The sequence below is a fragment of the Manis pentadactyla genome, chromosome 1, assembly GCF_030020395.1.
Source record: "Manis pentadactyla isolate mManPen7 chromosome 1, mManPen7.hap1, whole genome shotgun sequence".
In the NCBI taxonomy this organism is placed as follows: Eukaryota; Metazoa; Chordata; class Mammalia; order Pholidota; family Manidae; genus Manis; species Manis pentadactyla.
In genome coordinates this window covers 234,929,490-234,956,855 of record NC_080019.1, presented here as the reverse complement: position 1 = coordinate 234,956,855, position 27,366 = coordinate 234,929,490, and the positions used below count along the sequence as shown (strand labels likewise).

Genomic DNA, 27,366 nt, shown 5'->3' with positions numbered 1-27,366 from the left:
TTCAGCACCCCAGAGCATAATGATGGAGAGTGGCAGTATCGGGGCAGCTGGGCCCACAAACAGAAGCCACCCTTGGAGACGACTCCCTTTCCTGCCTCCTGTCGGAGAGAGGTCCAAGCCACGGGGACTGGTGGGCAGCCCCCTGCAGCCGCTGCCTTGATGAGGCCGTGGGTGCTGAGCTCATGTTGGAGCCACACCAGCCTGGGTGCAGATCGGGCATCTGCCCCTCCCCAGGGTGTGACCTTGGGCAGATGACCCCCACCTCCCTCACCCTTGGCTTCCAAGCCTGAAAACGGGCCATGTGCTTTATCTGACAGGATGGCTGTGAGGCCCCTGTGGGGTGCACCCTCTGTGGGCGCTGTGAGTGTCGTCACGGCCCTCGTGCACCTGTCTGGTGCTTGACACCAACACGAGGCAGGAGGAGGCACAGTAGTCCGGAAAGGAGGGGAGGCCAGAACCTCAGTCTGGGCTCTTGACTTCTCTGTGTCCTGTGGGGGTGGAGCCCCTGCGAGGCTGGCAGGCTGGCAGCCCACATCTCCCCTTGGCCCCCTCCCTCCTCACCAGGGCCCGAGCGCCCCAAGGCCCAGCCACAGCCCCCAGGGGCCCCAGCTTGGGGGAAGCGAGGCTCGCCTGCCCTACCTCCTCCCCCCAGGGCCTGGAGTCAGGCGTGAGCTGCCCCTTCTAGAGTGTGCTTGGAGCCCCGGGGGTGGGACGGCAGGGGGACGTGGAACTCAGGCTGGACTCCCAGCTCTTCGGGCCCCTGAAGTGTTGAGGGAGGTGCCTGCTGCCTGCCAGCCCCGTCAGTCAGGGCCTCGAGCGCAGGCGGAGTCCCTCGGTGTGCTGTGCACACCCGTGACTCCCCGGCAGCCGGGGAAATGCTGCCTCACGCCTGCATGCTTCTTAGCTGCCCGTGGCTTCTCCACGGGCCCATCTGCCTGGTTTATTGACATGTGTCCCCAAGCCCTTTTCTGCCCCCCCTCCCCATTTGGGCCATTAACTGCCCCCAGTCCCTACCCTAAACTCTTGGCTGGCCCTCTGTGATTGGAGTGTGGTCTCTGGGTCCTGCAGAGTCCAGGCCTGGGGAGGTGGGAGGAGACGGCTGTGGGAAAGGCCCTCGGGGACCCCTCAGGCCCTGTCACCCTCTGAGTGGGCTTCCGTCAGAACAAAGGGCGCCTCTGTGGACAGGCTGAGAACTGCGCTAACCTCTCAGGCCAGCGTGTCTTCATCCACCTTTGGATTCTTTTGTCCACTCCCTACAGAACCTTCCACTCCCAAACATACCTCCTCCCTTTGTCCAGGCAGCATGTCCAGCAGGAATGCCCTGACCACCACTGCCATCCAAATTGCCCCTCCAAGCCCCAGCGTAAATGCCCTGTTCTCCCTGCAGCCCCCAGCCCAAACTTCACCACGCTGACATTCTGCCTGGTGCATTTGAAAACCTTCCTGTCTCCCTCATGGGCCCCATGCGGGTCTGGCAAAGCCTAAGCTCAGCAAACACCCACCAATAATAGGCCAACAGTGGGAGTATTTTCCAGAATGGAGTTGGTGCTCCCCACGGCTCATCTGACCTGACAGCAGCTCCCACGTTCTGGTCAGCAGGGAGAGAGCTGTGAGGGCCTGGCCTCCCACTCGCGCCCAGCGGCTGTTCAGGTCAAGCTGTGGCCGCCCCATGGGCTCAAGTGCACCTGATCTCTGACAGCAGCTGTGCCAGGAGTACAGGCTGTCCTGGGCGGCAGTGGGGGCTGCGTGAGGCTCCCTGCAGCTCAGCCCCGCCGCCCCCAGCCAGAGTGTGGGCCAGAGCAGTCCTGGGTAAGCCCTGGCTGGGGCTCGGGACTGGCCGAGCAACCCTGCCTCTCCTGGGGGAGGCGAATATCGGTCCCAGGGACGTGTCCTCATTCCCCAAACCTGTATGTTCTCTTACGTGGATGGCAAAGGGGTGTAGGATCTTGAGATGGAAAGATCATCCTGGTTATCCAGGTGGGCTCAGGGTAGGCCACAGGTGTCCTCACAGCAGGCAGGCGGGAGCGTCGGAGGGAAGAGGCCACGTGGGACGGAAGCAGAGGCCAGAGTGCCACAGTGTGCGGGGCTTCCGTGAGCCAAGGAGTGCAGGCAGCCTCTGGGCCCTGGAGGAGGGGGCAGAGCAAAGTCCTGCCAACACCTTGATTTTTAGCCAGGAAAACTGGTTTTGGATTTCTGACTCTAGAACCATACAATGAAGACTATGGGGTAATTTGCTAACAGCAGCCATAGGGAACCAACACACATTTTTGGTAATTGAAGTGAAATGCTTGAAAGATACCTGAAAATGGAAGTGGCTGGAAGTGAGCGAAGCTGGAAGAATGCTGAAGCGCCAGATGGATTGCTCGGCACACCTCTCCCTTGAGAGCTGAGGTGGCTGCGGGTGGGGGGGTTGGAAAGCTGGCCTGCCGAGGCCCTGACCCGCGTGTCTGACGGGTCGTGGTGAGGGGGGCAGAGTTCCCGCCTTGCAGAGCGAGTAAGTGCCTCCCACTCTGAGCAAACTGGTTATGTATCCCCAGGGGACCTTTGGGCATCTTTGGCCTCATAGCCAGAAATCAGATGTGTGACAGCTTCAAATTCTGAGACCTTCCAAAGATACTCCAACCACCCTGCAGGAAAATAGTTGGGAAAGGCCAATTTTATAGTTGCCAGAGGGCGCATCAAGGGATCCCCCTTCAGCCTCTGAGCCCGGGGCATGGCCGAAGGCAGAGGGTGAGGCGGCTCAGAGCAGCTCTGCCCTATGATAGGCCTGGCCAGGAGCCGGGTCTTCCCCAGAGACTGCTCTCGGAGCAGGGGTCCCACCGCACTGGGCCTGCACCCCTGGCCTGTGGTGTGCACCTAGGGAACTGGGGAGGCCAGACATCCCACCCTGCTGAGCCAGGCAGCAGGCTTGCAGGCCCCACAGAGATCACTGTGCTGGAGGGAGCACGGAGGCTTGGCAGGCAGGCCGGGCCCAAGCCAGGTCTCCCCTCTGACTCTCAGCTGCTGGCCCTTCATCAGAAGCAGACCCCGACCCTGCCTGGCTTTCCAGGAACAGTGCTGTGCGCTGAGAGAGGCAGCCAGTCCTTCTGCCGTCCCGGAAGTCAGTGTGAGGCAGAGCCACAAGCAAGGAGAGGCCCCCTGAGCTGCAGCCCTGCCGGGTCCTTGGGCCTCGCAGGCGAGTGAAGCCCCGGCCTTCCACCCTCCCCCCGCCCCCGCCGCACCTTCTTGCCGTTATTCCCTAAGCTCTGCTGAGCACTGGGCACCAAGCACTGCTGTGCATTTATTAATCCCCACACACCCCTCTAGACTGGGTTTTTCACCATCTCCACGATGGGGAAACCAAGGCTCAGCGGGGTGCAGTAATGGGTCAGGTCACACAGCTGGACTGGAAGAGAAGCTGCCCATTTGACTGTCAGGCCCCCTGAGGTCAACATAGCTAGGTCCTGGGCTGCCCTCTGCAGAGCTCTGTGCAGAGGCCCACCTGGGCCAGTGGATCCCTGGAGCAGGAGCAAGGGCTGCCAGGGTTGTCCTCAGAGGGCTTTCTAGAAGCCTGCCCTGAGATCTGCTGTGGCTACCCTGATGGGCCCTTCTCTGAGTTATGTGCAGCAAAGGTGCACATCTCCCAGGACCTCAGTCTCCCGAGCCCTGCTCAGTGTCAGGTCCTGGGGAGATGACACCGGGCAGAGGGGCCTATAAAATAGGGAGCTTGAGTGGGGCGCCCCAGACCAGGTGCTTCTGTGCTGCTCTTACTCAGCCCTCATGACATCCCATAAGGCAGAGGCTGTGAGGCCTCCCATCCTTTAGGAAGGCATGCGAGTTGGGTTATAGGAGGCTGGCTGCAGAGTAGGGCCTGTGCTCCCAAGGGGCCCTGACACATGGTGGGGTGCCTCTGGGGCCTGATATGAGGAGGGTTTCGGGGTGAGTTACAGGACCAGGCAGGCGCTGAGGATGTCCTCTGGCTGCCAGGGTGCAGAGGGGGCTGGGGCTCTGGCCATGGCACTGGGTGTGCTGGCATAGCACCAGCTCCTGATCATTGCTGAGTGGCGGGTGGAGTGTGGGGGATGCCCAGGGCCACAGTGTGGCACAGGACTCTGGCTGGAGCCTGGGGGGCCCGCAGTCCCTGGACTGGGAACTGGGGACAGTCAGTGAGCTTGAGAGGGTGGGATCCCTCAGGACCTCCCAGGGGCATGGCCAGGCAATGGGTGGGGCTGGAGTTCCAGATGTGGCCACGTAGGGACATAGCCCAGAGGCAGCCCTTGAAGTGGTGTTGGGAGGACCACCGGTATCTCCATGTGCAAGCTGGTGCCAGGTGCCACATACTCTGTCACAAATCCTATGTCCACCTTGTGTCTGCATGTCAGTGCGTGTCCGTGGCCTGCTAGACAGATGGAGAGACCGAGTCTTAACCTGCCTAACGCCATATAGCCAGGAGGTGGTATACCCACTGGGGTTTGAACCCACTCCTCTGCCATCCCAGTTACAAGTGGGGCAGGCGGGCCACGGGGGCGGACTGCAGCCCAGGGCCTCACCTCCTGGAGGGACGCAGATGCCCCAGGTGCCCACAGGGCTGACACAAGCTTCCAGGGTGAAAGGGAAAGTGGTGAGTCGACCAGAAGCACCAGGTGTGGGGCGAGCTTCCTTCCCCGCAGCCAGACTTTCCCTGGGTGGCGGAGCCGCCTGGCAGAGGGCCTGAAAGGCTGTGGGGGAGCAGTGAAGGCGCCTGCTGTGAAGGGAGATTCTGGGTGCTCCGGCGGGCGGCCCCCAGGCCCCGGGGGTCCCAGGAGGAGGTCCCAGGCCGAGGGGCCGGGTGACCTGCCTGAAACCCTTGAGGTGTTCCCCAGCTCCGGGCAGCCGCAGCGTCTGCCCTTCGTCCTGCCCAGCCCCCAGAGTCAAGGAGGACATTCTTTCAAACCGAGTTTCGTGGGGAACTCAAACACAGATTTTAAAAAGCATAAACTCAGCAACTGAAACAAATAGTATTTTCTAAGTTCAGATTCTCAATCTGTTATTAGCGGTGCATCTGTCAGGAACAGCCGTAGACACACATATGTGACCTGGGGGCTGGGAGGAGGGCTGCAGCCTTAGGTCAGCCTCGGCGTCAGGTTTCTTTAAGGGTTTGGTTTTGGTGGCACAAGACCAGGGGACCCTTGATTCTCACAGACAGGTGGTGACAAACGGTGCCAGTGTTTCTGAAGGCCGTCTCACAGTCTCTTCCGTTCACAGGACGGCACAAACCCAGTCTCTGGACATACACGGAGGATTCTGGTGTGTCCTAATTTGGGGTTGTGCTCATTTGAGTCTGTATGTTGTTTTTGAAAAACATTTTTTTTTCAATAGTTGAAAAGATGAAAGAAAATGGAAGGGTTGAGAGAGAACGACCTTCTGAGGGCATCTGCCCTCCCCAGGGGTCCTTGGTGGAGGAAGCCTCTGCCTCTCCCCAGAAGCCCACCCTGACTGCTCCACCCCTGCATCCTGGGTGTCCCCCGCCTCTTACCCCACATCTGTCCCAGCAAGTGGATCTGGGCCCCGTGCACCTGGAAAGTCTCTGGAGCCCCCCACCCACCCCCGCTGCCTATAGTCTGCTCCTTCTGTGCACTCAATTCCTGGCTCTGGGGCAGGGAAATGGCCCCAAGCGGGGGACAGGGATTGGGGGCTTCCCTGGGCCTGTGGTGGGAGGACTGGGGAACCCAGTGTCCCTGCAAGCCTGGGGTTTCTGTCATTCTGGGTACCTTCACTTCTGGGAACTTCCTCTGCTTTGGACAGAAAGAAATGAGAAGCAAAACCCCAGGGCCCAGCCCCACCCCCTTCCTGTCCTCCTTCCGCTGAGTCACAGCCAGAGCCCAGCACCTCAGCCTGCCCTTGGGGCCACCGCACGGGGTGGAATTCAGGGTCATGTGAGGACCCAGCGTCTGGGACAGTCCTCTGTTCCTGCCAGCATCCTCCATGAGGGGCCCCAGCTGCTGAGGGCTGAGGCTCCCTTCCAAGCTCAGGGAAGGGGCGACTGAGGTCCTATCTGTCCTGTCTCCCCTCCTGTCCCCAGGCCCACCCACAAGCTTTGGGCATCAACTGTCAGCCAAGCCCAAGGGGGTGGGTGGTTCAGGTGGGGCTTTGTCCTTGAGGAGCCGGTGGACTTGGACATGGACTCCTGACTGGCCCCCAGTGAGTGGCTGGGTCTTGGGCTTGTTCTGGACAGTAGTGCGGGGCTGTGGGAAGCTTTAGGCTCTGGGGAAGCCAGGCCACATCACGCATGTGTATCGTAGAGACCTGCATGCCTCTGCGTGTGTGTATCCCAGGCACATGCCTGTGCGCAGGTGTGGGACAATATAATCTCGTGGGTCCGTGCCTGTGCTCAGGGGGCCTCCCTTGGGTCGGGGAGCTCTAGGCTCTGGGACCCGGATGAGGACCTTGCTGGCATGTGAGGTGTCCCCCCGTCTTGGAGGCCCAGCCACTGTCTCTAAGTCATGGGAGCCCATGGGAGATTGAGGACTGTGCCCACATTTCATGGAAAAGAAAGCTGAGGCTCAGAGTCACACAGCAAGCTGGGGGAGATCTGGGTGGGGGCCGGGCCCCACCTGGGCACCTTGTCCACATCCCTGAGCTTCCTGGCTGGGCATTTGGGGCTGAGGTCCCGCTGGCAACCACACTGCCTGAACCTGCAGGAGACGAGGCCGGCGAGTCTCCCACCAAGGCCACCTGCAGACCGACCACAGGGGCTTCCCAGGCTTACCTGACTGTGGTCAGCCAACTGGCTGTGTTCTGGGTTTCTCCTAGATCTGTTGCTCAATTTTCTATGCTGGTGTTTTTCTACTGAAATAATGACAAACTTGTCTTTTCCTTTCTAATATTTAGAGCTTTTGTTTATTTTCCTTAGGACTTGGCTAAGACCTTCAATCCAATACTGAGATACTGAGCAGTAGTGATGGCTGGAGCATTTGTGTTCTCTCTCTCAACGTGTGTAGGGATAGGCGTACTGCTGGTGCCCCCATCCTGTCCACTTGCTGCTGGTTTTAGATCTAGAACCTTTCTCCAGTTGAAGATGGCCCAGGCTTGCCCTGGCTGACTCTCTTTTGGTCTTTTATATTAGAAGCTTATTTACTTGCATCATGCAGGCAACAGACTTCCCGTGAGTTTGTCATTGCTGATTGTCAGGCCCGCCCTGGGTGCTCAGGTACGAGGGCAAACTGGTATGACTAGTGGCCATCAGGAGCTCATGGCCTAGTGGAGGATAGAGGCAAGCAAACAGGCCCTTACCCCTGGGCCATGTGGCATGCACGGATCCCCGTCTGCCTGGCATCGTGCCAGGCCCTGGGGATGGGCAGGCAGTGTTCCGACAAGGCCCTGCTCATGTGGGCCCCCACTCTGCAGGGTCATGCCCCTCCCACTCCGGCTCCCACACAGCTGCTGCAGTGCTCAGCCCAGCTTTCTCTGCTGCAGAGGCCAGCTTAGTAAAAGGTCCAAGGTGCCAGGGAGTTCCCCCCAGCATCCCTCAGCAGGTGAGGGGGAGCCTCGTCCCAGCTTCCTGGCCCTTGGGTGGGGTAGCCCTGAGGTGTGCACTGCACCATCTCTCAGCTGAGGACTGGCCTCAGTTGCCTGCAGAGAGAGCCCATCGCTGACAGGACTCTGTCTCCCTTCCAGCCCATTCTCACTCCCCCTCTCCTGCTTCTCTGTGCCAGGAACTGGGGAGGCTGTGGGGTTTCACCCAGCTTGCGAGCTAACAAGTCAGCTGCCATATTCCCAAGGATGCTGGTGGTGGATTCAAGGCTCCTGGGGCCAACACAGAGGTCAGCGTTTGACCCCAGTAACAGCTGTAGAGAGAAGACCAGGGTTTTCTTACACCATTTCCCTCAGCCCAGTTCTCCCGGGGTGACCCAGGAAGGACCCAGTGATGCTGGCATGAGCAGTGGGTTGCATTACAGGAGAGGAACCCTGATCTTATCTAATAGGCTACAAGCAAACATCCCCAACCTTTGCCCCTGTGGGGAGATACTATCCCTATTGTACTGGACAGCAGGCAAATCTGCCCTTTTCCCGCGGAGGGAGACACCATCTCTCTTTTCTAAGGCTGTTTGCTGTAATCATCCTTGGGAGTGTTGTTTGGAACGAGGGTGGCTGTTCCTCTACCAGCAAGCGCAGAAAGGGGGAGAACCGCAGAGCCCCGCTGGAGCCTGTTGGTATCACCTGCTGAACAACTTGTTTGCATTCAGATCCTCAACCCCGAGCCAGCTTCTGCAGGAAACCCCCAAAGGCAGGGAGTGACACCAAATGGGCATCAGTGGATGTCCAAGTGGTTTTGCCCATGCAGGGGAGCCGTGGGAGCGGGGAAGGGGCTCCTCACCCAGCTGGGTATTGGAGCACCTCCCAGGCAGGGGCTCTGAAGGGCTGTCAGGGTGGCACTTCTCATATTTGAATGCTTAGTCCACTAGAATTTGTGGTGGTCGCTTGCGTGAGGTAGACAGTGGACTTGACTTTTTTACAAATCATTCCAAAGCATTTATTGGAAATTGTGCCTGGTCCATCACCCTGTTTCTAATCTGCCTGGAGCTGTTATTTAGAATATGTCACACACACGCACACACACTGACGATCAGTTCACGAGGACTGGATAAAGAACACTCGGGCGCCGTCCCTGGGGCTCGACCCTCAGCTCCGCACAGTGTGGGACAAGCCCAGCACCCCTCCCGGTGGCGACCTTCAGGCCCAGGGAGATGCGGTGCGTCGGGCCCCTCTCAGAGTTCGCAGGCGACTCCTACGGGAGTTGGAGGTTTATTGCTATAAAAATAGTTAACAGCTTTTATTAAATGTCAAAAGGTTAAATAGAATTTTCCTGTTAAATCCTTTTGATTTTAATTTGATATTCATCACAACTTAATTTGTGTTTTATCTTTCAATTTCAGTCATTTTAAAAGTAACTTTTTGGAATATATTTTAAGTACTTCCCATTTTTTAATATTTTAAATTCCACTTAATTTGTATTTTTGTGCTCTTTGGATATAATCTTTTAATCTTTCAAATCACCATGGCCAGTAGAATAGTAATCGTGTGCACATCTTGACTGTAACAGCAGAGCAGTTTTCCTGGAATAAAAGCGCGAGTAGTAGCTGTCCCAGGACGGCGGTGTGGTGCCCCAGGAGTCAGGCATGTCCTTATTTTCCTACTTATCCCACCTCACTGAACACCTGGCCGTGAGCTGTAATGATTCAATTTGATCATCTTTGATATCTGTCTTTCTGATATTTTATATGACTTCCAGAGCCACAGATTTACAGGTTTTATTGCTATGAAAGTTTGTTGAGTAGGAGGATAGAGCATATTTTATTAGCAGTTTATAGCTTGATTTATGATCTTCAAACTCTGAGATTCTGTTTGCAGGCTCCGTCCTTTTGCCTAGAGCACCGGAGGCATCCGGCCTGCCCTTAAGTGGGAAAAGCACGTGTGTCCACAGGTTCTCGCTGCGGTGACGGCCGGAGTGCTCCCGAGCTCATGTCCACGGGCTCATGGTCAAGGGGGAGCCAGAGGACTGGGCCAGGACGGGGAGGAGACCCCAGGGAGAAAAATCATCTAATGTATATACATTTACACCTTGCCACGATTCCGTAAGGTAGGTCTCCCTTTACACAGGGGCTCAGAGAGGGTGTGTGAGTGGCTCAAGTCACACAGGCTGCCTGGCTTTGGCCCCTGTTAGCAGGGTGCCCACTAGGTGCCTCCCACTCAGGCAGGGCAGGCCCCAGGCCCACCTCTCCTTGGCAGGACTTGCCAGGCCTCTAAGTGGTGAGGTGGCAGCATCCTTGCCGACTGCCAGCTGCCTCGGACAGCCCCAGAGCCCTGTGTCCCTGGGCTGCCCCACCACCCTGCAGGGACCAAAGGGCCGCTCTGTCACAGCCACACCTCAGCCCCCACTGGGCCCTGAGTCGGCCCTTCTCAACCCCAGGGCTGGCCCTGCAGGGTGGGCTGGGGGCCCTTCTCTGCCACGCACTGGGTGAGTGGGCAGTGCAAGCCAAGGAGTGGCCTGACGGCGCAAGGGCAGAGGAGCGTCCCTGGCCACACCCCTGTCCAGCCTTGGTCAGGGAGGGCGCGCCGTCCTTCTGGAACCAAGCAGGTTCTGAGGGGGTAAAAGGCCGCCCCAACACCACCCAGGCAGAGAGGGAGGCCCTACCTCCCCTCGATGCCCCCTCAGCCCACTTCCAGGCCCCTGCTCTGACGGTGCTGCCTCAGGGACCCTGTGATGGGGACACTGTGTCCCTCCCTCCAGTGCGGCCGGGCCCTAACCCGGTCCCAGACCAGGCCTTCCCGGGGACCCTGCAGCCTCTCTTCACACTCCAGGTAGGGAACCTGAGGCTCCCACAGACCAGAGGCGTGCTCACAGCTGCATGGCTGGGACTGTGCTGGGACTGCTGTAGGTGGCCTGGCGCTGACGCTGGGCCTGGACTGCAGCCGGGGGACAAGGGTCCGAGGGAAAGGCCCTGTAGGGAAAGACTGGCCCAGAGAGGTACAGGAGTCCATCAGCAAGGGGCCACAGGGAGCAGGGCCTGCGCTGCGGAGCCCCTGCGCGCCACCCTCTCCCTTGCCCCTTCACAACTGGGTGTCACCCCCTGCATGATGCTCATACCCGACATCCCATCCCTGCACATTGCACCCCCCAGACACACATGCCCTCACTTGTCCCTGCTGGTCTGAGTGTGCACTCTGTGTCCATCTCCAGACTGGAGAGGCTGTGCCAGACCTGGGCCTGTCCTGGCAGAACTCTCAGGGGCCCAGCAGACCCAGTGCTGGGATGATGGAGTCCAGGGAGGTGCCTGCAGTCAGGGAGGGCTTCCTGGCGGCAAGGACCCACGCTAAGGCCCCAGCACCCCTTCCCCTCTCCTAGGTCGCAGCCTGTCCTCTGGGCTCTCCCTGGAGTGGCCTGCAGGTTCCAGGAAGCATCCCCTCGCCTGCAGAGCTGCTTCCAAGAACCACGGCTCCTGGCAGCACTTGCTCAGGATGTCTTCCCAGGACAGAGGCCTCTCCGTGCCCAGGCTGCTGGGGTCCCAGGGCAGCTGGTGGAGGCGGTGGGGGATGGAGTGTGGGAGGGGCCTCCGTGGGGACCAGGCACTGGGAGGCGAGCCCAAGCTGTCAGCTCAGGGGTGGCCACACCGGCGTGGGGACAGGAGGCCAGTGAGTGAGTGCAGGCGTCCCGACGGTGTCAGCAGCAGAGGCAGGCCCGCTGAGCGCACTCACAGCCCCCGTACACAGGAGGCTACCCTGGGCTCAGAACTATACCGGCGTGCCGCGCTCTGGCCCCACTCCCCGCCTGCCTGGGCCCCCAGGGTCCTACCCACAGGCAGATGGCACAGGCCCTACTCTGGCTCAGAGCAGGCCTTCATCAGATGACCTTCAGCGGGACAGGCCAGGGACAGGAGCGGCTGCTTCTGAGCAGGGAAAGGGGGCCTGGGATGGTCTCGGGGCCTTGGAGGATGTGACACCTGTATTATTAGTTGTGTTATAATTTCACCTCATCTGGTTAAGACAGAGGAAGTCACCCCACCCCACCCCCCAGCACGTCAGGTCAGGTATGTAGGGGTCAGGCGTGACGAGCCCTGTGGGCAAGGATAGGGCCCAACCTCCCTCAAGGTTGCCGGGCCTACCCCTCTGGGGTGTGTCCTCCACCCACACGCCACCTCTGAGCTGGCACCAGGCCTGCCTACTCGCCTGGGACCTGCCAGATCACGTTGAGCAACCAGTTCCTGAGAAACGTTGAAGGCTGTTTGGTTTAAAATTAACTTCCCCGCCCCTTCCCCCCACCCCACGGGCCTCCTCTGAGTTCTTGGAAGAGGCGCTCTGCTCTGTCTTCCTGGGAAGAGGCCTCAACAGCTGCTGCAATTCTAGTGAAAACACCGCGCCCCGGGTGGGGGCGGGAGAGTCCACACCTCGTCTGCTCTGCCCTCTCCAAGTCCCAGGATCGCCCCGGAGCCCAGCACCCCCAGGTCACCCACTGAGGCCCAGAGGACGAAGCAGGTGGTTGTCAAGGTGCTGACAGGGCATGACTGCCCCCACAGCCTGCATCCCCCATCAGGCAGCCCCAGGCCCCCGTGCACAGGGGAAGGGCCACAGAGATCCAGCCTGGCCCCTCTACAAAGGGCCAACTGACAGACCCAGGGCTTTGATCTACTTTGAGACTTAGGTGGCTCGGAGAGAGAACCAGCCTGCCTGGTGTCACCCAGCTCAGCTGCCTAAGCTCAGCCTGCCTGCCAGATGCCAGGCTGACAGCACCGGCCTGGCAGTGCTGCCCAGGGCCCAGCCCCTCTGCTAAGAGGCCCTCCTCAACTCACGCCCACGCTCCTCTCCTGCATAAGCCCTCGTTTGCCTGTGTCTCCTTGGCTTGTGTCTCTGGGGCTTTGGAGGGAAGGTTTTCTGAAAACCTGCTCACCCAACAGCTCCTACCATGGCCATGCACCCAAAGGGGCTGAGAAAAACAAAGGAGTGCTCGCCTAGTGGGAGGCCAGTGCGCGTGCACACGTGCATGCACCTGCATACACACGACTCGGTGTGCACACAGTGATGTTGCTCCGAAAGGGCTGGTGGGTGTGGGGAGCTGTGAAATTGTCCTTGGAAGGGGGCTGAGGGCTGAGGGGCACTTTTAAGAACAAAGCTTCAGCTCAAAACAGGCTAGGAGTGAATTCAGCTGACGGAGGAGGAGCCGCTGGCTCTGGTGACAAGAAGGGCCAGGCTGGCTTATGGGTGCGGGGTGGGGAGAGGCCCTGCATCCCTTGCTGGGCACCTCTCTCCTTGCAGCCACACCACCGCTGGTGGGTGTCCCTAGTGCAGGCTGTGTGGTGAGACAGTCCTAGAGGACTGCATGGGAGAGCCGGGTTGTCCCAAGTTCCTGCAGCCCCCAGAGGCCCCCTCTGTGCTCTGAACGCTGCCTGCTTTCACCAGGCCTTCATCATAGAAACAGCTGTCTTTCCAATGAGCACAAGGCTTTGGCCACACCAAAGAGACCCCTGCTGTGGGCCCGCAGCACCTCCTGCTCACCGACAAGCATCAGCACCACCCACCCCGTAGCCCCCGCAAAGCAAGGCCCAGCCACTCCGGGAGGAGGGGAGACTGAGGTTCTAAGAGGTTAAACTGCTTGCCTGAGGTCCCAGAGTGACTTCTGAGATTCGAACCCTGCCTGTGTTCTTTTTACTTGGTTGATTTGCCTCTTCAAAGATATCCCCAGGGGACGCTCATAGGAAGCGAGCGTGTGTGTGTGTGTGTGTGTGTGTGTGTGTGTGTGTGTGTGTGTGTGAGAGAGAGAGAGAGAGAGAGAGAGAGAGAGAGAAATTCCACCAGAAGCCTAAGAGTGACTGTTTTGGATCTTTTATGGAAAGTATGTTTTCTCCTCCTCAGTCTGCATAGACCTGGGAAAACTCGGGCTCCATGGAGATCCCCCAGGATGCAGTGGGTGCCTGAAGCAGGCATGACAAAGCTGGGGAAGCGAGGGAAGGCTTCTCAGAAAAGGAGCATTTAAGTTGGGCTTTGAAAGGTGAGTAAGAGTTTCCCCTGGCAGAGCTGAGCTACAGGGACCTTCCCGAATGGGTGGTGCAGTGTGGGGGCTGTTTGCAGGGATGCGGAGTGGATGGCTTGGCAGTTTGGGAAGCCCTATGCTGGAGCCTGGCATAAGGCCTGGGCAAGATATGGGGGGCGCCTGTGATGATCACTAAGTGGGGAAGACAGGGCAATTTTTGTTTGAAAGCACCTCTGGAGGTGGTGGTAGGCTGAGTGGTCCTATGAGGAGGCCACTGGGACGGCCCAGCCAGGTGTGGGTAATGGTAGGGCTAGATCTGGACAAGGCAGCCCTGGGGAGCATCAGGAGGGCACTTGGAGGGACCAGAGACAAGGTGGATGGACCTGGAGACCACAGACTGGGAGTGAAGGTGGGATTGTCACCAGGATGGGCGGGGAGTGGAGGTGTGTCTGGGGACAGCAAAGTGCCCAGGTCTGGACTGAGTGCTGCAAACCAGGTTGCACATGTTACCAGCCAGCAGGCAGCAGACTCTGGTGCAAGAGCTCTAGGGTGAAGGGGATGAGCTATGGCCTGGGATTCAAAGCCCTGGGCTCCAGCTCCATGTGTCCGCTTCCTTTCTGGGTGACTGTGGACAGGCTATGTTGCCTGTATCTCCAGTTTGCAGCTCTGCGGTGGGACAGACCCAGACGTATGGGCCCACGTCGCCTCCTCTGTAACTCCCCTCTGAGAGCACTGATACAGAGGGCAGGTAACAGGCCTCAGGGAGCGCCATCCTGGGCCTGGGCAAGGGGAGCAGATGGCTGGTCACTACTGCAGCTGCGATAGAAGTTGCTAGAAGGTTGGGTTGGCTGGCATCGCCTCCACCCCAGCTCACGTGGAGACCAGACCAAAGGGTCTGTTCATAGGACTGGAACCCAAGGCCTTAGTCAGCCAATGAGGGTGGAGGGCAGCTTCAGAGCCAATGTGTAAGGGGTCCTTATGGCTCCAGGGAGCTCCAGCCCATGGGGACCTCAGGGGCCGTCACACCTGCCCGGCCATCTCTCAAATGGGACTGAGGTAGTGCCGGCGGCAGCGGCTGCAGGGCTGGGCCCATCAGGCCTTCCTCGGGCTTTCGTCACTCCATACGTCCTCAGACCCCACTCTCCTCTGAGCTCACCCTCCCCGTTTCTGAAGTTCAGTGGGGTTGACGGGGACGGACCAGGTGCGCAGTACACAGTCCAGACCGGAGGAGAGGTCGGGGAACAGCGGGGTGTGGGGGATGTCCCAGCTAGGACTGAACCCTCAGGGCGTCCTCTCTTGTGAGGCTCAGCCTTCTGCCCCAGTGACCCCTGGGGCGGCTGTGGGGCCTGCCTGAGCTGGGGAGGGAGCCCCAGTCCCCGCAGCCAGGGGTGGGGAGGACGCGTTCCCTACCAGCGAGAGGCTGCTGAGTCTGGCAAAGCTCAAGCCCACTTTGTACTGAAACCGGTCCGATGGGTTCCGGTGAAAGGGCTGCGCAGGCCCGCTAGGCTCTGCTTCTCCTGGAAGAAGAGGGGCTCCCTGAGGTTCCCGGAATCCTCCTGCCTTCTCCGTCAGGACTTATTTCAGGCCCCTCGCCCCTCTACTCCCTGGCAGGCGGTGTGCAGGGTGGCGGGGCCCTGCGGCTGAGAGTGGGGCCAGCGCAGCCGCGCCTCTAGCCCTGTTCAGACCCAGGCCGGCCTTGGCCCAGCAAGGTTCGCTGAGCTGGCAGACTGAAAGCCGGGCCCAGAGGCAGGGGCTCCGGTGAGGGGGCTGTTGGGGCACTCGGTGCTCATGGGGGAGGCACCCCGGCGAGACATGCCCCCGACAGGAGAGACCTGACTGTCCCAGGAGCACCTCTGTCCCTGTGTTTCAGGGGATGTTATGAGTCCGGGATTGATCTCCACACCCATCTCCCTGTGGGGCACAGAATCTTCCAGGGCCCAGCCTGCAGCCCCAGCTCCCCTCCTCCAGAAAGCATCCTGAATTTCTTCCCCTCCCTCCCTGCATGCCGTCAGCACGTGTGTGCCAAGGCTTTTAGCATGCTGGCCCCTGGGGGGCAGACACCAGGTCTTGAGTCTGTTCTGCCCCTCACGAGCCCCATGCCCTCTCCTCCTCCTGCTCCCCGCCATGCCCTGCCCTGCCGGACCCCATGCCTCAACCTCTCTCCAGCCTCCCGGCCCCAGGCCCTCGTGCCCCGACCCCCCACGGACAGGCTCACCCCTTAGGAATGAGCATCAGATCCTGGCATTCCCTGTTACACGGAGGAGGTGCCCCACCACACCAAAATAACCCGGGGCCTTCTGCCCTCCCACCTTCCCCATCCCCTTAGCCCCCTGGGCAGCCATTCAGACAGACTCCTTCATAGGCACCATAGTGTCTGCTCCGGCCTCTGCCCTGCGCAGGAGGTCCCCCCCCTGCCGGGATGTCGTGTCCCTGAACCGTCTTCACAGCCAGCTCTTGTTCTGCTCAGATGTGCAGGCCCCGCGCCGCCCAGCCCCAGAGCCCCCCTGGCCCTGCCACCCGCAGTGGTGTCCCCACACCCGAGCCACGCTCTGCGGTGCCCCTGCTCTCACTCTCAGAACCTGTCCCGAGTGCCCATTTGTCCTCTTCGCATTGTCTCCCACCCAGCAGCCCAGGAGCCCTCGAGGACAGGGACCACGTCCCCGGGAAACATCCCCTGGATGGACCCCGGCCCCACTGGTGCCTGAGGAGCATGTGTCCTGGTGCAGGACTTAACGTCAGTTACCGTCTGTGTGCAGTGCAGGGTCCTGGGGCCCACCAGCCGCTCCTCTCTTCCCCGCCGTGTTGCAGGGCGCACCCCTTCACTAGCCCGGAGCCGTCCCTGGGGAGTGCGCTGACCAGGACTTTAGGCTGGGTCTGTCCCTTGCTGTGGGGCCTGATGACTTGCCCTCCACTGCCCCTGCTCTGGGCTGGCATCACTCACACCCAACAGGGAAGCATGGAAAGAAAGTAGAAGTGGAAAAATATCAGGTGCCAGGAGTTGCTGGCAGCCCCTCCCCAGGCAAGAGATGGACCTTGGCTCGAGCTGATGCGAATGTGAGGGGACTGGGGCCCTGCTGACCAGGCCAGTGTCCCCAGAGACCTTGGCCGGCAAGGACGCGGGGATGAAGCCAGCATCCGACAGCAGCTTGCCAGGAGCTGCCACCCCCACTGCCCCACTGCCCCTTCTCCCCGTCATAGTGCAGGTGGGCTGCTGGGCCCCCCCGGGGGCTCTGCCCCATGCCTCCCTCCCTGAGCCATTCTCTTGCCCCTCAGCCTCCTCATCTGTGCAGTATGGGGGACAGCGGGATGTACTCCCAGCGTGGCGGGGGCACCGCATGAGGTGCAGAGCCCGTGTCCCCTCTGAACGATGAGGAGTTTCTGGGTGTCCTTGTGCTTGCCCTGGCACCCGGTGGGGAACAGCCTGCCTTGGGCCCTCCCTGTCCACTCCCTGCCCATGGGAGACTCAGATCTGCGGGGGGCAGACACCTCAGGCATTTGGGAACCAAATGGGCTGAGCTCCAGGCTGACGCAGTGAGGAACCACAGCCACGGGGAGGCCGCGGTGGCCTGGAGGAGGTGTGCTGTTGCCCCGCAGCCGGCCAGAGATGGTGCAGGCAGGACACCTGGGCCTGGGCCCTGCTCCCGGCGGACAGCCTCCCCCTCCCCCAGCTCGCTGTCACCGGGCATCAGCTCTGTCCTTTGCCGTGACTGTCTCCTGGCCCGCAAAGTCCTGCGCACCGTAGCGCCTGCTTTTTGTCCTGTTCTGCCTCTTCCTTGTCATGGACACATGGCTCTGCATACCTCCTGCTCTGTCTGCCAGCATTTGCTGCTTCTAATCTGCAACTTCTCATTGTCTAAGGGCCAAGAACACAGTAAGGTTAGAACCACTTCTAAAGTAAGGGCTGGATCCTACGCACGAGGTTCAGAAGAGCCTTCCTGTGAGATATTAATATTTCAGGACATAACGGGATTCCATGCAGAAGTGTTCCAAAGTCAGACCATCAAAATGAAGAATGTTTTCATTTTTGCTGCTCCTCGCCCCCACTCTGGTGTGCAGGACACTAGGTGGGAGGCCCCCACAACCCCACCAGCCCCCACCTCAGGCCAGCCCCTGCAGCTGTGCCCCACTGCATGAATGGCCCTTCTCTGGCCTCCCTGTGGGCAGGAATTGAGCTTCCCAGTGCCCCCCTGGGCCCTTGCCCTCCCTGTACCTTCTCCCCAGAATGGCTGGCCCTGGCTTCTCGGACACTTGGCCTCCTCATCTTGAAAGCCGCTGCCCCCAGGCGTGGTCCCCAGCACCCACCCCCCGAGTAATCTTCCAGTTGCTAGTGGGCACCTGTTCACACGGCTCCCAGGTGTGGGGCTCCTCTGCCACCACCCCGGCTGGCAGTGGCCCTGCAGGCAGTCCCGCTGGCCTTCACCTCCTGCCTCCCGCTCACCAGAACAAGAGAGAATGAGGAGGATCTGCCCCCTGTCCCCTCCACTCTTCCCTGGGGCCCTCGCAGGACCTGGACTGCCACATGCAGTCTGTGGGCCTTGGCTGAACCAGGTGTGAGGTGCAGATGACCATGGTAAGACTGTCCAGAACTCAACAGAGGACCCCCGAGGGCTCCATAAACAAAGGTACAATTTTATTGTCATTATAGAGAAGTCAGTAGAAGAAAAAAACTGGGGTTTTGTTATAATAATAATTTTATAAAATCTTCTTAGATGTGTGTCTTGCTTCCCCTCATGTGCAGGCCCCGTCCTGGGCAGGGCGCTGGCCCAGCGCACACGCTCACACCAGTCTGAGCCCCAGCGAGACCAGTTCCGTGCGGACGCTCCACCCTGAGAAGCTCTGACGCCTCGCCTCTGTTTTCTCATCTGTTCGCCCACCTTCACAAAACGGCTGCGGTCAGAAGAGACTGGGTACAGTCACGGGTGAGAGGGTCGGCGCTCGACGCCAGCCAGGACCGCCTTGGGTCCGGCAGCACGTCTCAGATTGGGGCTCTCCCCCACCAGACAGACCAGCGAGGCTGGGGTCTCCGGAGCAAGCAGGGTGCAGAGAGGCGGGGCAGGCTCACGCCGAGACCAACCCATGGAGAATAAATAAATAAATAAATAATGTAGGACTGCAGTCACCCAGCCTGCCTGCTCCACCGTCAGGGGACTGTCACTGTCAAGCTCAGTTCCTCTGGCCGCCATCCTCCCGGAGACGGAGGTCGGTGAGAAGGAGGGGGCCTGCCCCAACCTGTGACTGAGAAACCAGGGCCAGCCAACTGCGGAGTCCAGAAGGCCGTGGCAGGTGGGGAGCCCAGGCCCAGCCCCAAGGGGAGACCGGGTCCCACCCATCTCCCTCCCCTGACACACAGCTCCCAGTGGAGCCCCCGAGCTGTGCGGCACCTCCCCACCCCTCACCTGGGCCTGACTCTTCCTGGCCCAGATGCCAGATGCTCATGGGCCGTAGGGCGACCGCAGGAGGGATCATGGGAACCAAGTCCAGCTGGGTGGGGCCCCCCCACGGTAAGGCTGGCTGAGGCCCAGCCGGGTCAGAGCTGGAAGGGGTACTGCCGGAGGTAGTCAGCCATGCGCTGGGGCAGTGGCAGACAGTCCACGTCGGCCACCAGGCGGTTGATGGCGAGTCGGCACAGGTGCTGTAGGCTGCGGCCACTGCTCCTGCGCACAAAGGGCCGCACCAGCTTCAGGTGCACAGCAGCCATGGGGCTGGGCGGTGCTGGCGCTCCAGGCGCACCTTCCTTAGGGGTCGGCAGGGCTGGGCTGGGCGCAGGGTCAGGGCTGTCACTTCGGGTGTCAGCGGTGCAGGAGGCCACATAGTGCTGTACGAGGCTGACCACGTCAGGGAAGGCCAGGATGCGTGGCCTGGACAGGCAGTTAGAGTCCAGGCGGAAGCTGGAGTCGGCGTACTCGATGCGCACATTGGTGGGGCCACGGGTGGTTTTGACTGACAGCGTGAACAGGTAGCTGGGGTGGGTGCTGTCGCGTACCAGGAACGTGCCCTCCGGCATCTTCTGCAGGTGTTGCCGGGCTTCGCTGGCCGTGATGGAACCCCAATACCAGCCTAGGCAAGTGGAGTGGGGCCGAAAGATTACCAACCCAGGCAAGGGCAGGGCTCTGCCTCCCCATCAGACTCGGCAGGACAGGGCCGCACCCCTCAACAGGCAGAGCTAAGCTTCCCCAGTCAGACTTCCAGGACAAGGCTTGCCTCTCTCCTCAGACTCACCAGATTCCCGAAGGTAGGAGAAGGTCTTGGCTATGCACAGCAGGTCCTCCTCGGGGTCCAGCACCTTGGGCTCACTCTCTGGCTGGGCTGGGCTCTCCTCTGTCACCTCCTCCAGGAAGGCCCCAGCAGGCAAAGGCTGCATAGCTGGTCTGGGCAGCTCCAGGGACTGGACCCCCAGGGGCTGCTGCCCAATCCTCTCCAGAGCCAGCAAAGGACAGGGTCTAGAAGGTGGGCATGGGCAGTGAGCCCCTGTCCCTTCCCATGTCCTCAGACCTCTGGACACTGAGCCTCAGTTTGCCCTCTGCCCACCCATGGGCTCAGTGAGACCAGCACTCACCTCCCACTTGTCATCACAGAAGGCCCCCTGATTGCTTCCCCTACATGTGGACCCTCTTTTGAAAGAGACCCCTACCCTCCTGCACTTACTAAACAATAAAGAGTCTCTATTTTGCACCAACTGAAAATACACATCATTCCATACAGGAATTTCTAGCTCACCGTGGCCAGTTGGTGTCCCCACCACACAGACAGGATCCAGTGCAAAGAAGCCCCACATGGGTGCCCTCCCGCTGAGGTGGACTCTCTTCCAGAGAGGCGCCAAGATTATGGTAGGGTGCCCGAGGTCACGTGCCTCCTCCCCATGGGTATGAGTGTCTATCAGAGGGGCCTGGGTCCACCCTGACCAGGGCTTAGCAGCTAGAACAGTATCCCCAACTAGGTCAGATTCCCACCTGTTCTCTGCTCTTCCCAGTCAAGGGTCTGGGGTACACGGTGGCCTCTAAAGGCCCTGGCAAGTCCCACTGCCCACATATGCGCTCCAAGGGCAGTGTCCCCACCTCCTAGACCCTGCCCCGGCAGGCCAGCCCTGCTAGGCTCCAGGCTCTGTGACCTTCCCCAGACCTTGCTCTTCGCTGGCTTTCCTTTCCCCACACCCCAGTGAGGGCTCCTACCAGGCCGGGTACAGAGGCGCTCGGCCACACCATGTTCTCAGGTGGCCAGAGCTGGGTTACTGGGCTAGCCCCAGTCTGAGCAGTAGTTTCTCTTTAGGGGAAGCCCACCCAGCAGTGTGGTCCTGGGGCTTCCTGAGACCAAAGGACGTGGCCCTGGTTCCCAAGGAGGAAATTGCTGGTCTTCCCTCACTCCTCCCAAAATAAATCCTCTGGCTGCACTTCCAGGTCTGGTCCCCTGCTGGGCCTCCAGACACCAAGATAATGAGACCCTGGGCCCTGCCCTCAAGAGAATTTACAACCCAAAGCCAGAAAAGAAAGGGTGTCATGGGGGAGTCAGGGCCTGCGTGCTCTTGAGCTGAACGGGAAGAGCAGGGGGAAGGCGCTCCAGGCTGAGAAGGCTGTGCAGGTAAACTCGGGAGGTATTACTTGTAAGGCAACAAGAGGTGGGCAGAGGCGGGCAGAGGAGCCAGACCTGCCAGTGTAGGTTGGAGGCGACCCTTAGAAAATGTTGACACTTCAGCGCTCCACGACCACTCAGGAGAAGGGGCCACAGACCCTGGCACAGCACAACTGTCTAGTACTTTCCCACACCCACTCTGGCTGCACTATGGGAGTTCTGGAATCCTGTTTGGGGAGTAGAAGGCTGAGCCCCAAGAAACTGGCCAGTGGCCGGCCTGCCTGCCGGGGCCCAGAGCTCCGCTCAGGCCCAGGAGCCTTCCAGGGGCACTGCAGGCGGCCAGCCCGTCAGGCCGGAGCCTCCACGGGTGGCCATACCCAGACAGCCTAGCAGGGCACAGGTGGGTGTGGGCCCCTCTAGGGCTGACACGGTGTCTGGGTGTGTGAATGGCTGTACTGGCTCCCACAAGCTCCTGGAGAGTGAGTGTGTATCTGAGGGGTGTGTCTGGCTGTGTCATCGTCATGGCAGAAGTGGGGGCTGGTGTGTTCCAGGTGGGGGTGGCCTGTACATGTATGTGCCTGCTGTGGGGCCCAGCCAGTGAGTCCTGCCTGGAGACATGTCAGTGGGCAGACTCAGCCCTGAGGGGAGCCCCCCGGCAAAGTGGGCAGCCCAAACCTACGGTTGGGAATCCCCAGGCGGGCCCTGGCTGTTCTGTGGCTGTGTGGACACAGGTCTTGACAGCCTTGCTCTTGACACCCAACACTGGCCCTGGAACCCTGAGGTTAGAGTAAGAGAGAGTGTGGGTCCCCAGAACTGGGGGTCCTGAGGATGAAGGCAGTATGGGGGTGTTCAGGAGTCCCCAAATTCAGGGAGGAGGAAGGGAGGTGCTGGGGATGATCAGGGGCAAGTACAGCAGGGGAGTCCTTACCCATCGGGTCTCTTGCCCAGAAACAGGACTGCTCAGAGCGAGGGGCACAGCAGTCCTGCCCACCTTCCACCCTCCACTTGGTACTACACCTGTTCTGTAACAGCAGCCACTGGGCCACCGGCTCTCCCTGGGTTTGGAACACCCAGTCCCATCTCCTTTCCAAGCTCCTGTCGGATCAGTCTGGAGTGCCTCAGACCCCTGGTTGAAGGGGGATGCTGAGGCTCTGTGGGTGGAAGGGCTGTGCCAAGAATGCCCTGCTGAGGCCAAGACGCATCTTATCGGCCCTCACCACAACCCCAGAGGACTTTGGGAAACTGGGAGAAAGGAGGCAGGAGCCAATGTCCTTCCCACACCGGGATCCCACACTGGGCTGAGAGGGAATGGGGTGGCTGTAGGGGGCCCTAGGCGGACCGGGCCAAACCAGGCGCTCCCAAGAGCTGCTGGTTAGCAGGTGCCGGCCCCGGGGACAGGCAAGGATCTCAGGGCGGCTTCCCAAGAAGAGCCCAATCGTTAGCCCACGGCAGGAGAGTGGATGATGGAACAGAGGGCAGGGGCTGGCCCAAGGTCGCCAGTAAGCAGGGGACAGGGCAAGGGGAGAGTGCCCCAGCCCAGAAGGGGCCTGGGCAGGTGAGCCCATCCGCTGTAGCCAGAGCCCAGGCCTATGCCATCCCGTGTTCCTCCCGTCGCCAGTCCACATGGCCCACTACCCACAGAAGGAGTAGGGGCGCTGGCGTTGTCCCCGCTCCCTGGGTCACCCCCGAGGTCCTACGGCGCCAGGTCGCTCCGACCCGTGAAGTCCTCCCGGCCCTCCCGCACGCGGAGCGGCAGCGCGCTTACCCCTGGACACACAGGACCATGTCCCGGCGGCGGCGGCGGCGGCGGCTCGGCGAGGCTCGGCGGGCGGCGCGGCTGCAGGGCTGGTGGGTGCAGGCGGGACTGCGAGGCGGCTGCCGGGCGCGCGGGGCGGGCCGGCGGGCTGCCGGGCGGGGCGGGCGCCAATCTTTTGTCCTCTGTGTCCCGGCCCTTCCGGGAAGCGGCGTCTTCCTAGAACCGCCGGCTGCGCGGCGGGTGCGGGTGGGGCGCGGGCAGCACGTCTGCGGCGGCGAAAGGAAGCCCTTTGACATATTTCCAAGAACTTTCCAGGAAAAGGGGGCGGGGCCCTAGAGCCAACCAATCGCGCGCTGGGGGCGGGGCCTTGCGCCCGGCGGCCAATCGCGGCGCGTGCACAGGAGGCCGACGCGACCGAGGGTGACCCGGAGGCGGGCACAGGGAGCGGTTGGGGAGGCCCGGCAGAGCCCTGCCCAGAGCGCCCCACTTCCCCTTGCACCCCGCTTCGCTGCGCTCCGGCCCGTTATCTGGCTGTAGGACCAGCCGTGGCGGCTCAGGGGGAGGCGTTCACGGGCCTGCCTCCCGGCCGGTGGCTCCCCCAAAGCTACCTGTCTGGTAGGCAAACACCCACTGCAGGCCGCACGTGGACCCCAGACTGTGTGTACGGCGTGGGGCGGGGCTTGGAGAGCGACCTGGGGGGTGGCAGAGGGAGGGCCCACAGCTGAGCAGGTCCTCGGGGTCAGTACTGCGGCCACCATAGCCGAAGGGATCCAGGAGAGTTTTCTCCTAAAGAGTTGGGGGAGAAGGCACATCCCAACCTTTTGTGGCCTGTGGGGCCCTGCAGCCTTGGCCCACCTCGCCTCTGGCCGGCCACCAATCAGGGAACTGACTGCCGGCTTGGGGAGCAAGCGCCAGCTGACCCCACCAGACAGTCCGTGTGCATCTCTGAGTTGATGCCCCCTCCTTCTCCAAAATCAGGAGAGAGACCTGGAGCTCCAAACGCCGGAGATAAGCTGAAGGTGGAGTGATAAGTGGCACTTGCTCCCATCTATACTGAGCCGTTGATGCATTTGATTTTCAACCTCTGGCTTTGCTCCATCATACAAACAAGACTGAGCTCCAGGGAACAAAATGCCTTGCTAGGAAACAGCAGGGTCAGAGTTTGAGCCCTACACTAAGTCAGAAGCCCACGCTCCTACCCGTGATCCTCTCCACCTTTTCCCAGTTCACTGGACTCACCAGGGAGCATCTTGAAAGACCATAGGTGCTGTGTACACATCCTCCAAGCCCTTGGGCTAGAAGGAGGGGGAGAGAATTGGGGAGTGGCAGGGTCCACCCCTCCCCACTGCCTTGTGTGTACCTCCAGGTACCCTGGAAGGAGGGTAAGCTTCAGGTCCCCTGGCAGGGACACCAGACAGTTACAACACCTGGCAGTCTCCAAAGTCCTTGGGCATGGTATTCAGGGCATATCCTGCTCTCCCCATGGCAGAGAGGGCTGAGCTTGCCCTGCTTGGCAGAGGGCAGAAGACAGAGGGGCTCTAAAAGCAAAACTCTGAAACAGGAAAACATAATTGGTTAAGATGAAAAATGACTTCAGGGGGCCCATTTCTCTGTAAAAATCCTAATGGGAAGTCGAGCTTCAGTGCAGCCCTGCCAGCCCCTCCCAAGTAGGCCAGAGGCTGGTTTCTTGGGATGGGGACAGGTGTGGGGATCCCATTATCCACTTTGGTGGCTGGGGCACCTGGAGACCCAGCATGGGGTCCCTGTGTAAAGTGGTGTCTTTCCAGTAGGAACTGTTTACTGCCCCATTACTGTGAAGACAATGGGCCTCACAGCTGCCAAGCAGCAGAGCTAGGGTTCTCTCTGGGGCCAAGTCCTGAGACTCTACACCTTCCCGCTGTGACTGCTGAACACTTACAGTGTGACAGGTGCGCTCAGCAATTTCCAGCCTCATTTCATTGTGTAGTACATATTGTCCCCTTCCTGCAGGTGAGGAAGCTGAGGCACAGAGAGGCTACACTGTACCCTAGATGTCACAGCCGTCAGGTGGTGACTTGGGGCTTGGAGACAAGCTTGCCTCCTTTCCCCACTTCTCTAGGCACCTAAGACATACCAACACCTAGGCATTTTTTAGGATCCAGCTTTAAGGGCCTCAGTGAGGCTTCCTTGCCCCCAGCCAGTCAGTGTTAAAGCACTGTGGGTGTCCCTTTGAAGCACCCCTACAGAAGTGCAGTTGTGTGTAAACAATACGGCCCCAGGATTTTATCCTCCAACCACCCATTGTGAATTTGACAGTGCTGTGCCCCTCACCTGTGTGCCGGGAACAGGGGGCACCCCTCCCTTGCCCCAGTTGCCGGCCTGCCCCTGGTTGCTCTGGCCCCCCTGCTCTGGCCAATTCCCCACACCCATGCTCTGACTGCTGGGCCCACACTGCCACCCAGTGGCAATTCCTCTCATGGTTTCACGTGACAAATCTGCTTCCAGGATAACCCTCCCCTGCCCTCCAAGGATGGGTCTTGCTGCAGGATCACCCTAGCCCTCCCTTCCTGGAACGGTGGCCAGATGGGTTTTGAGAATACACAGCAGTGCGCTCCTAAAATTCTGGCCCATTTGGTCTCTATACTCTCACCATGTGCGGCCTTTCCCTGAAGGACAGTGCACATGAGTGTGTATGTGTTGGAGGGTTTATTCACATCCCACCCCTCTGCCAGGCACTCACTGTACCCCTTTTTCACTGTGAGCTACTTCAAAGGCCTCAGCCTGCATCCCCTGGGGCATCCAGGGATCAGGAGGGCCACTTCCCAGCCAGCCATCCCCAGCACGAAACTGCAGGTGTAGGTGGCACACGGTTGCTGGAGCGTGAGCCGCTAGGGAAGACAGGCATTCTGCTCTTCTGTGTTATGTGAGCAGTTGAAACGTCTGTCTGTGGTGGGCCCATGTGGGGAATATGTGTGCTTGGGTAAACCCTGGCATTCGCTACGGAGGTGGCAAGAGGAGAGGCACCACCAGGGCTTACTTTTTACGGTTCTGAATGGTTTGAATTTATTATAAAATGCAAGCTTTACTTATGCAATTAAACATTTTATTTAATAAAAAAGAGACCATTTAAAATGCATATAATTAGAACATTTTTAGAACAATTGTAATCTAACTCCATTAAAAATGTATTTCAGAAACAACAGCATATACTATAATGCCCTTGGCTGTGACAGAGAGCCAGCCTCCACCCTCAGCTGCCTAGGACTCTGCTTGTGAGTGGGGCCCTGCTTGTCTAGAACAAGACTTTGCTCTGGATTCTTCTGGTCCAGAGGGAGGATCCTTCTCCAGTATCCAAGCAACAGAAGCTTCTGGGTCTCAGGCTTCCTCCAGGGCTCTGAGATCTTGGATGAGACTCTCAGGTGGGGCTCAGGGACAGAGGTTCTGGGTCCAGGTGGCTATAATGTGTGTGTGTGTGCATGTGCATGCCTAGCTCTGTGTACCTGTGCACGTGTGTAAACGTGATTGTGCATGGTGTGTGCATATGTGAATGTGTGTGAGCACCTTTGTACACGTGGATGTGGGAAGAGAGCAGGGGGACACACTAGAAGATGGCATGGTTTGAGGGTAAGAGCTAGGCCCTGGAGTTGTTCTTTGCAGGTTGGGATAGGGACTCTGCACGATAGCTACTGACCTCAGGCCGGTCACTTGACCCCTCAGGGCTTGTCTGTCTGTGTGTCTGTCACATAGGCTGTGTGGGATGGGTGTTCTCCCTCCTCCATTCCCAATGAAGTCATGGGGTGCCTAAGTAGAGCACCCACTCAGTGTCTGATCCAAAATAAGGATTCAGTATGGTCAGCTGAGGCTATCATTGGGGTATCTGCCTCAGTGAGCCCTGCTACTTGAAGTTGCCTCATGATGACGGACAGAGCCCCCAAACCCCCATCTGGCTCCATGGGTGCACGCAGAGGTGCCCATGCCCTCCAAGCTGCCGCTCTGAAGGGCTCCTCCCCCGCACCGCCCCCCATTTGCGCCCACGTGCGTGTTAGGGCCTGGAGGTGGGGGTCACTCGCAGGGCTCCGGTCCCAAAGCCAGAACAGCTGGGAGACACCCTGCGTGAGACCCAGGCCGCGGTGCCTGAAGTCCTGCTAGTGGCCTGTAGATGGCAGCAGAGGCCCGCTCAGTGTCCGGCGCAAGGCGCCCGCCCCTTCCCAGTCCCCAGTGAACCCGCAGGTGGGCTCCTCAGCCTGGGGGCGGGGGCTGGGGCTGGGGGCGACGTTCAGGAGCAGCGCACATTTGTCCCAGGCGACAGTAGCACCCCGGCATCTCCTGACAGGTTTCCTCTCAGGGGCCTCAGTTTCCTCGACTGTGAAATAAGGGCTGTTTATCAGCCTGCGATGAGAAAACAGGCTGTAAATACCGAAGGGCATCTAAGACGGGCTCAGAATAGAGACCTAAATGTGGAAGGGAAACCGCGTGGCCAACGGCTATCTGGCGCGGGGTGGGAGGAGAGACTTTAACGCGACACCGAAAGCAAGCCCAAGTCATAAGGTGGAGAGTTGATGGATCTGGCCACATGGGAATT

The 27,366-nt window shown here is 59.9% G+C and overlaps 1 protein-coding gene and 1 long non-coding RNA gene across 3 annotated transcripts; one reads left to right on the top strand and one right to left on the bottom strand.

Moving 5' to 3' along the window:
• Positions 1-673: 673 nt before the first annotated feature.
• LOC118908336 (uncharacterized) lies at positions 674-18,593 on the top strand. Of its 2 annotated transcripts, XR_008992177.1 has the most exons (3): positions 674-1,809; positions 13,366-13,501; positions 18,222-18,593. It is a non-coding gene; the product is annotated as an uncharacterized LOC118908336 (long non-coding RNA). The 2 variants fall into 2 exon arrangements; XR_008992175.1 differs by lacking the exon at positions 674-1,809 and having other exon boundaries at positions 13,236-13,501.
• CISH (cytokine inducible SH2 containing protein) lies at positions 18,093-22,969 on the bottom strand. The gene is made up of 3 exons (XM_036877582.2): positions 22,815-22,969; positions 19,703-19,923; positions 18,093-19,540 (listed from the first exon to the last, which is right to left on the bottom strand). The coding sequence occupies exons 1-3, from the start codon at positions 22,832-22,834 to the stop codon at positions 19,011-19,013; spliced, it is 771 nt and encodes a 256-aa protein (XP_036733477.2). The 5' UTR covers positions 22,835-22,969; the 3' UTR covers positions 18,093-19,010.
• Positions 22,970-27,366: the final 4,397 nt, after the last annotated feature.